This window comes from Chiloscyllium punctatum, chromosome 5 (assembly GCF_047496795.1).
Source record: "Chiloscyllium punctatum isolate Juve2018m chromosome 5, sChiPun1.3, whole genome shotgun sequence".
Lineage (NCBI taxonomy): Eukaryota > Metazoa > Chordata > Chondrichthyes > Orectolobiformes > Hemiscylliidae > Chiloscyllium > Chiloscyllium punctatum.
The window spans coordinates 21,102,942-21,113,013 of record NC_092743.1 but is presented as its reverse complement, the minus strand read 5'-3'; the positions used below and the strand labels follow the sequence as shown (position 1 = coordinate 21,113,013).

The window sequence follows — 10,072 nt, the reverse complement described above, 5'->3', positions numbered from 1 at the left end:
TTAACTTTGTACACCCCAGGCCAACACTGGCATCTCCAAATCAGAACTTTCATATGTACTTAAAGATGCTTTTGCGAATAAAGTATACTTTTGCAATGAGAAAAAAAAATCGGAAGTATTTAACTGGTTGCACAAAAAAAATCCAGCAGCGCTTAAATAACGCGCAGCCCCCTCCAGCCATTTAATAGGACCATGCCCAATCGGACATTACACACATTCACTTTCATGCTGTTTCCCCTCCAATGTAACCCAAAGGCTCTGCCTCCACAGCTCTCCATCTCCCTGCAAGGTGCACCCCACATTCATCCTCCCGGTTATTATCCCGCTGCGGAGCGTGCACAGACGCATGCTCAGCACTGCCGCGCGGCGCTTGGGTACGCCGGCCGGCAGCACGCGCCAGCGACCTCCCTGCGCCGGAGGGCAACAGCCAACCGACGCGACGCGCACGCGCACGCGCACCACCCCGTTGGCGCCCTCGGCTGGTTCGAATGGCGGGCGCGCGCGCGGGAGGCGGGTGGTGACGTCAGGACGGACGGCCACCCCCCCCCCCCCCCGCCCCGCGTCGGGGGCTGCCTCCTGCGCACGCGCGAATGCTTGTCCGTCAAGTGTCTGGCCCGGGGTTTTCTGTCCTGGTTTCTCCATCTCTCCTCGTATGTTCCCCCATCCCTCCATCGGGAATTATTAATGTTTTTCTTCCTGTTTCCTCCTCATGAGTGCTCTTTTGTTCCTGTTTCTACTATAATTTTACATAAACACGGGGGGAGGGAAGAGGAGCTCTCCATCTCTTCTCAGCCAACTGCTTCCCTCCCCTTTAAACGAGGATGTATTCCGCAGGCGAACCCGGTAAGTTATTGTTTCACTTTTTTTTAATTGTTTAAAACGTTTTTCATGTTTTGAAGCGGCGCATTACTAAGGTCTGAGGAGTTTGATGTTGCTTGCGGCCACCCCTTGGATCTGTCTGCATTCAGGCCTCATCCAAGCCTGGGACTCGGGTACGAGCCATGCCCCGGGTTGAAGTTGAAAGGGCGACTTTCTTGCTGTAATGTGGGTCGAGTTCTAGCTGCCAGCTTTGCTGTGCAGTGTGTTCACCTCGCGTTCGGAAAGTTTCTGTCTTTAGTTCCCTTCCCCTCCACCTTCCACGCCCCCCATGAATTTAAATATAACCATAAAGGTGGTGCTTTGCTCTTTTCATAAGTATAGTAAATGAGGACTGTGGGCTTACCACGGTTCCTGTGCTTCAGCTTCGAATGGGCATAATGTCTCTGTGCTACTTTCCCATTAGGGTTTTAACTAGCAACATTCAAGATCTGAGGAGACAGGGCAATTGTTCGCCATTCACTGTTAAACTAAAGTAAACTAGATTGGATGGCTTGACAAAGTTAGCAAGTTGAAAGATAACAAATACGAAAAAGCATTAGTGTGTGTGAGAGAGAAAGGAGCATTGTACTAGAATTGGATATCTACTATGCTTTTCAGCTTAATGCATGGCAAAAGAAAATGTCACTTTTGTTTAAAAGAAGGAAATGCACATTATTAAATACATGAGATCAAGTGTGGACTTTATTTTAGGTGAAAGTGAGCACTGCAGATGCTGCAGATTAGATTCTAGATTAGAGTGGTGCTGGAAAAACACAGCAGGTTAAGCAGCATCCAAGGAGCAGGAGAGCCAACGTATCGGGCAAAAGCCCTTCATCAGGAATCAGGACTTTATCCTAGAGTGGTCTATGACTCTTCTTGTTTTTGATTTTGTTTACTGTTTTCAGAATCCTACAGGATCACTGGTGAATTTGACCATCTGTGGATTTTACGAAAGAATTATCCACTTACCCTTGTACCCTGTCAAGTTTTAATTAAATTGTTTATCCACTTTCCTTTCTCAATGTAATTATGCATAATCTTCTTATATCAACTGTATAAGGTATCTTAAATCCATGGCCATTACTTATTGACTCACAGCACTTGAAATAGTTTACTTTTATTTACCCCTTAAAATGGTGTAAATTTAAGAACCTAGTCAATACTCTAACATTAGTGCTTGTGGAAATCGTTAAGTACTGTCCCTTCACATATAAACACTTGTTATCATCTTAGTAAATCTGACACTTAACAATATATAAGATAAGGGTTCATGGATTTGGAGGTGATGTATTGGCATAGATTGGTCAAGTTGACCTAGATTGGTTTGTAGAATCCCAATAAGAGGCCATTTGGCCCATCTTGTATGCACTGGATCTTCAAATGAGCATCATGACTGTCATTCTCTTACCCTTTCTCCATACCCCTGCATATTGTATCTATTTAAATAATCATCTAATGTCTTCTTGAATACCTCATTAAACTTGTCTCCACCACACTTCTGGGCAGTGTATTCTGACTGACCCACTTGCATGAATATGTTTTTTTCTCACATCACATTTTCTTGCAATTCACCCTGAATCAGTGGCCTTGTGTTCTTAATTCTTTTGAGTGGACTACCTTCTCCCTATCTATACTATTCAGCACCCCTCATGATTTTGAAAACTGTGACTGCTTAGCTTTATTCCCTCCAAGGGGAACATTCCCAATCTGTCCTTGTAACCGAAGTCTCATTCTTAAAGCCATTCTTGTAAATTTCTTGTCTGCTTTCTCCAGTGTGGCACCCGGAACTTACTGCAGCTGAGGTCTTTGAGTGTCCTTTATAAATTCAGCATCACCCTACTTTTGTACTCTATGCCCCGAGTACAAAGCTCAGGATACTGTATGCTTTATTAATGGTCTCTCCACCTGACCTGCCAACTTTAATTATCTGCCTACATAAAAACCAGGTCCCTCTGCACTTCCTTTAGAGTTATACCCATTGTGTAACTATGTCCTTCTTATCAAAATGCATTACCAATTCGCCCATTCCATGAATATGTCTGATTTCTCACAGTTCCTCTCAGTTTAGAATGCTTCCAAGTTTTGTATCATACTCAAGTTTAAATTATTCCCAGTACATCAAGGTCTAGATCATTAATACATATCAGGAAAAGCAGGGGTCCCAATATTGAATCCAGGGAACTGCACTACAAGCTTTTCTTCCAGAAGATATTCATTGACTATTGCTATTTATTTTCTATTACTCAGCAACTTTTTAAAATCAGTAACAGACTGTAAGCTGAGAGTAGGGGTAAATGGGTGTTTCCACTAGTCGTAGACCGTAAACTTGAGTGGCACAAGGATCAGTGCTGGAGTTTTGGCTATTTCCAATATATACTTTCTGTCTTGTCATCCAAGTAATGTACCAAGGTTGTATCATCTGTCAAAAGTAGGTGTGAATGCAAGCTGTGAGGCAGATTCGGAATAAAGTAAAATCAACACGTTAATGAAGTGAGCAACAAAGCGGCAGAAGGGGTATATTGTGGACTGGGCACTATCCAGTTATCTGAAACCAGTCTTCCTGGCCAGGTACTGTTTTCTCAAACCTTGAATGGCCAGTATTCCAAAGGAGGAAAACAATGAATCAGCAGTACTGTGAAGTTCTCCTTGAAGTGTGGCAGCATTGACATTCATGGTGGGGACTACTTCGCTATCAGGAGATAGTGAGGTCTGTAGAAGCTGGAGATCAGAGTTGAGTGTGTTGCTGGAAAAGCACAGCAGGTCAGGCAGCATCCGAGGAGCAGGAAAATCGATGTTTCGGGCTGGAGCCCTTCATCAGGAAGCTTTGCGATCAGTCTTGCAAAATGATGCCAGCTGCTCCATTAAGCTTTGAGTCCAAAATTGAATTGAATTTATTGTCACATGTACCGAAGCATAGTGAAAAGCTTTGTTTTGCGAGCAATACAGGCAGATCGCATAGTTAAGTAGCATAATAGTAAATGATAGGTAAACAGCAGCAAAAACAAAAACACAGGTACAGGCAAATATTAAGAGTTTGAGAGTCCATTCAGCATTCTAACAACAGTGGGGAAGAAACTGTTACGAAACCGGCTGGTGTGTGTGTTCAGGCTTCTATATCTTCTCCCTGATGGTAGAGGTATAAAAACATTGCCAGGGTGGTATGGATCTTTAAGAATGCTGGCAGTCTTTCGTTAACAGCGGGCCTGGTAGATGGATTCTATAGATGGGAGGTTGGCCTTTGTGATTGTCTGGGCCGAGTTCACCACTCGCTGTAACTGTCTCCGATCTTGAATGATACAGTTGTCATACCAGGTAGTGATACATGCAGCCAGAAGCCTTAATGATGAAGCAGAGCAGTTGCAAAGAATGTGAATGGAAGCAATTCCTGTACTCTGGATTCCAGTACCTCTTGGGACATCCTGTTGCATGTTGTCAGAGATCCACAGGTAGACAATTGGCCTGTTCAGTCACATGAAGATCTGCAGCAGAAACTCACGACTCTGACCAGATGACATCCTCAAATTGAAGGACAGTTGTCTGTGATGATGATATCATGAAGTGAGCTTATTCACTTGATCGTAAGTATAGAAAATAAATTCTTTACCATTAGGTGTGAAACTTGAGAATTGATATTCTGAGAGACGTACGTGTACCCATGCAAGGAACACACAACTTAGAATGCAGGACAACAAGCAATTAGGAAAATAAATGGTATGTAGACTTGTATTGAAAGGGGACTGGACTACAGGAATAAAGAGCTCTTGTTACAGTTGAACAGGGCTTTGATGAGAACATGTCTGAAATATTGGGGCTAGTTTGTTTTCCATATATAAGAAAGGATTGACTTGCATTGGAGGCAGTACAGTGGATATTCACTAGGTTGGTTCCTGAGGTGAGTGCATTCTACTTTTGAGCGGCTGAGTAAATTGGAACCTGTGTTCTCTGAAATTTAGAATGTTAGATTTAATTGAAACATAAGATTTTTAAGGGGCTTGATTAGGATGGGCAATGAGGGATTGCTTCCCCCGGTTGTGAAATCTAGAACATGGGTCACAGTCTCAAAACAGGACCATTATCTAGCACTGAGACGAGAAATTTCCTCATTAAGCAATTGAGAGTCTTTGGAATTCATACTCCAGAGGGATGTAGGTGTATCATGGTTGAATATATTTAATACAAGAGGTGGACAATTATTTGGTGCTGCAGGGAATTGTGTTATGAGAGTGGGCAGGAAAGTGCAGTTGAAACCTAAGGTCAACATGCACATGTTGAATGATGGATCAGGCTTGACAAGCTTTTTCCTCCTATGTTTTGTCATGTTCTTACCCCTCAGTGGCTGTGGCAGCTTTACAGCTTTGGGCAGCTTACTTGAGAAAAAGTAAATACAGAAGTCCCCTTGTACCCGTGGGGGATATGTTCCAAGACCTATCATGGAAGTCCGAAACTGGGGATCGGAGTGAACCCATTCATTTAAATGGGAAATTTACCTTCCTGGCAGCCCCCTGGTTCCAGATTCTGGAAGGTTCCCTATAATATGTTCGGGCTGTGGTAAAACGCAGGTAACTGAATCTGCGGAAAAGACTTCCGTGGATACGGGAGTCACCCTGTACACCTTTCTAACTAGCTTCATTTCTATAGGTTTAGCATTTTCTGCTTGCTTTTGTAGTTTACCATCATTTCTAAATCCTAAGATTTTACATACTGCTTACTAAGAGATTTCTAAGCTTTCTGTTTTAGGGATGCAGATGTGTATGTCTTTAAATTTCTGTTCTTTAAAAGTGTTAGTATTAGTTTTTTTTGTCTACTTGTTCTTTGACAATGTATCCCTGCAAGTTCTCTGCAATAAAAAAATTATCAATCAGCTATCTTTTACTTCCTCTTTTCCCTGAATTTGATCAAAATTAAACATGTCTATTTTCAATAGTCATAAATTGAGATTGTAGTCCTCACTTTCTCCCCATAAATTGAGATTGTGCTTACCATATCCATCTTCAAGTTGTATGCTGCATATGACAGAGAACTTGCATTTGTAAAACACTCTTTCCACAGACTCAATGTCCTATAAGTATCACAATCATAAACTATTTTTAGAATACTGTAACTACTGTTAGGAACATCCTGTCCTGTTTTCCCATCATCCTAGTACTCATTGACTCCTGGTCCACCAGTATGACGATTTTAAAACCTCACCCCAAGTTTAAATCTCAGAGCTTTGTCCTTCTGTATTTCTGCATCCTCCAGTCCTCAACGCTCTTACCTTTTCATATCTCCAACCTCGTTTAGAAACTCCCACTTTCTTTGCCCCTTAATTGCCCACTTTTCTTCCTGCTGCCTAAGTCTGAATGTCCTAATTGCCCTTCACAAACTGCTTTGTCTTTCCCCTTCAATTAAGATTCTGCTTAAAACTTACCCCTTTGATTATGTTTATATCCTGAAATATCATTCCTCGGTTTGGGGTGCATTTTCTTTGATTATTATCCTTGTTGCTCACTGGAATGTTTAATAAACAATTCAAAATTTAATTATATTTTAATTAAGACACTTGATGAACTTAGGTGATGTTGTCCAATGCAGCATCCATTTTATGAACTGGAAGACACTGCTGTTTTAATCCAACTCACAAGAAGCATGTTGACCACTTCCACTTTCAAACCAGCTGCCTTTGCAATGCTAAATTTCCTTTACCTTAACTTTGTCAGGCCTCCAACTGAAGGCTTTGTGAGCCTTTATACATACAGTACAGTACCCAGTGATTCTGTTGCTATTTCAGAGAGCTAACATTTGTTAGTTTTTTTTCCACTTATGATGTGGGCATTGCTGGCTGGGCCAGCAATTATTGTTCATTAGCAAGTTTGAGAAGATTTGTAACTCAGGTTGAAGTTCTGGATATAGATTTGCTCGCTGAGCTGGAAAGTTCATTTTCAAATGTTTCGTAACCATACTTGGTAACATTTGCAGTGAACCTCCGGACGAAGCACTGCTGTGTTTCATGCTTTCTATTTATATGTTTGGGTTTCCTTGGGGTGGTGTTGTCATTTCCTGTTCTTTTTTTCAGGGGGTGGTAAATGAGGTCCAAGTCAGTGTTTGCTGATACTCTCCCCTACATCAAAGACATCTCAGAAATGACTGCCAGACTACTCAGACCCCTTGGCATCATGGTAGCCCACAAACCTACCAACGCACTAAAACAGCAGCTAATGATCTTTAAAGACCCTATACAGACAACAAGCAAAACTAATGTCATTTACAAAATACCGTGCAAGAACTGTAACAAACACTACATTGGACAAACAGGCAGAAAACTAGCCACCAAGAAACATGAACATCAACTAGCCACAAAACAACATGACCCTCTCTCACTAGTATCCTTACATACAGATAAGGAAGGACACTAATTCGACTGGGACAACACATCATCCTAGGATAAGCCAAACAGAGACATGCACGAGAATTCTTAGAAGCATGGCATTCCAACCGGAACTCTATCAACAAACACGTTGACTTGGACCCTATTTACCACTCCCTGCGGAAAAGAACAGAAAATGACATCACCACAGGAAATCACCAACCCAAGGAAACCCAAACATATAAATAGAAAGCAGGAAACACCAGCAATGCTTCATCCGGAGGCTCAATTGAAGATGTTACCTAGTATGGTGACGAAATGTCTGAAAATGAGCCTTCCAGCTCAGCGAGCAAACCTACCTCCAGAAATATTGTTAGTCCCTATTACCCTTGGGCAGGTAATGATGAACCATTGCAGTCCATGTGCTATAGGTAGACCCACAATATTAGGGACAGACTTCCAGGATTTGACCCAGTGACAGTGAAGGAATGGTGAGACATTTCCATGTCGGGAATTTGAGTGGCTTGAAGGGGAACTTGTTGGTGATTGTGGGTTTATAAGATACTGTCTTGGGGTCTTTGAATTTCAGTAGAGTATCTTGTAGATAGTACACATTGGCACCACATCCACACTCAGTAGCAGCAATCAAGTGGGCTGCTTTGACCTGGATGGTGTCAAGCTTCCTGAGTGGTGTTGGAATTGCACTTGTCCAGGAAAGTGGGGAATATTCCATCATGTTCCTGACTTATTCCTTGTAGATAGTGGTCAGGCTTTGGGGAGTCAGGTGGTGAGTTACTTAGTGCAATATTCCTAGCTTCTGGCCTGACCTTGCAGCCACTGAATATTTATATGGTGAGTCCAGTTCAATTTTTGATCAATGGTAACCCTTCTCAGATGTTGATCATAGTGGATTCAGTGATGATTGCTCCTCGAAATTCAATCAAATAATGGGTAGATTGTCTCTTATTGGATATTATTGTCACCTTGTATTTGTATGATATGAACAAACATTACTTGAGACTTTCCAGATCATGCTGCACTTGAACATGACTATTTCACTGTTTGAGGAGTTGTGAATGGTGCTGAGCATTGTGCAGTCATTGGTGAATATCCCCACTTCTGACCTTATGATGGTGGGAAGGTCACTGATAAAGCAGCTGAATATGGTTATGCCTAGGCAATACCCTTAGGAATTCTTGCAGAGATGTCCTGGAGCTGAGATGACCAACCTCCAACAACTACCAATCATGTGCCAGATATGACTCCAACCAGCTGAGAGTAAGGAATATGCTCTCTCATCTTAATTAACCATGCATTTCTAAGAGTCAGAGTTGGTCACTGGAAGCTCAGTACCTTGTATCTATATTGGATTGACTGATCTGTAGATAATTGCTCTATCCTTTGCTTTATTTTTGAACAGTGGTGTTAGATCATTTGCCCTCTGGTCATGATAATGCTAACACATTGAAGATTATTTGAAAGTTTATTGTTTGGGCTTCTGCTCTTTCACTTTTCTTAGCATTCTCGGATGCAGACATCAACTTTTGCCTTTTCCATGTTTGAGTTTGTGTTGTTTGTAATTTTTTTTCATTATTAATCACCTCACCTCTTGTATCTTTTCATTTCCGTTCTTAGTTTTCTTTTTAAAAAGACAAACTATTCAATGGTGTCTGTTTCCACCTTTTAACAAGGTTTAATCAATTAAATTTGAGCCAATGTAAGACTAACATATTTTGGATCTTTAACAAAGTGTTGATACATTCAGTAGCTGATGAAACTTTTATTCTAGCCTGGAGGATTGATTCTCTATGGTGGAATTTAAAGTATGAAAGAAGAATGACTTGTTTGACAGTGGAATATTTGTCATACTTGCTTTGGTCTAAGTCCATTTGTGTCGATAGAAAATGGTTGAGTCCATCCCCCCAATTGTGGCTCTCCTGTCACAACCACAAATGTGCGATAGAATTAAGAAAATGCCCTTTATGTAAGTAAGATTAGAAGGAATATGTACAAAACAGCCCAATCCCTTGTTTTATAAAACTCTGATAAACCGTATATGAATGATTGAGAATTTAATGACCTCAACCTGATAGCACATGATTTACGAACTTTAAAGCAAAATGCAGAGTGCAATAGTTTCTGAAAATTTGGGAAACCTAGATTTTGCAAAGTATTGTGAATGTGTACTGTTCATAATTGTGCACTCTTTTTATAATTTTATGATTGCAGTGAGTATGGTTGTTTTATTTGTATTTTGAATCTGTCTGGATATGTTGAGAGACATTTGATCGTCTCTGATCGTGTTTTTGGGATCCTTGAGGGAGAGCAGCCCCAAGTCACCGTCCACATAGGCACCAACAACCTAGGTAGGAAGAAAGGTGTGGATCTAAGACAGAAATTCAGGGAGCAAGGGTGGAAGCTTAGAGCTAGAATAAGCAGGATTGTTATCTCTGGTTTGTTGCCTGTGCCACATGCTAGTGAAGCAAGGAACTGGGAGATTGCAGAGCTGAGTACGTGCATGCAGAGATGGTGCAGGAGGGAGGGTTTTGGATTATTGCATAGTTGGAGCTCTTTCTGGAAAGGTGGGAGCTCTGTAAACAGGAGGTCTTCACTAAACCAGAAGGGTACCAATGTCCTTGGGGAGGAAATTTGCGAATGCTCTTTGGGAGGTTTAAACTAATGCAGCAAGGGGGGTGGGAACCTGAATTGTAGTTTCAGTGTACAGGTTGAGGGTTGTGAGGTCAGGGATAGGTTTACAAGGTCGCAAGAGGGCACCAGCAATCAGGATGTTGGTTTGAAATGTGTGTACTTCAATGCCAGGCGCATCTGGAATAAGATGGGTGAACTTGGTACCTGGGATTTCGATGT

At 41.7% G+C, this 10,072-nt stretch overlaps 1 protein-coding gene across 1 annotated transcript in view; it reads left to right on the top strand.

Annotated features, from left to right (window-relative positions):
• Nucleotides 1-576: 576 nt before the first annotated feature.
• Nucleotides 577-10,072, top strand: part of ago2 (argonaute RISC catalytic component 2) — an 89,460-nt gene continuing 79,964 nt past the window's right edge. The window contains exon 1 of the mRNA XM_072569896.1: nt 577-843. Coding sequence (XP_072425997.1) covers nt 822-843 — 22 coding nt within the window. The 5' untranslated portion in view covers nt 577-821. The remainder of the gene's footprint in view (nt 844-10,072) is intronic.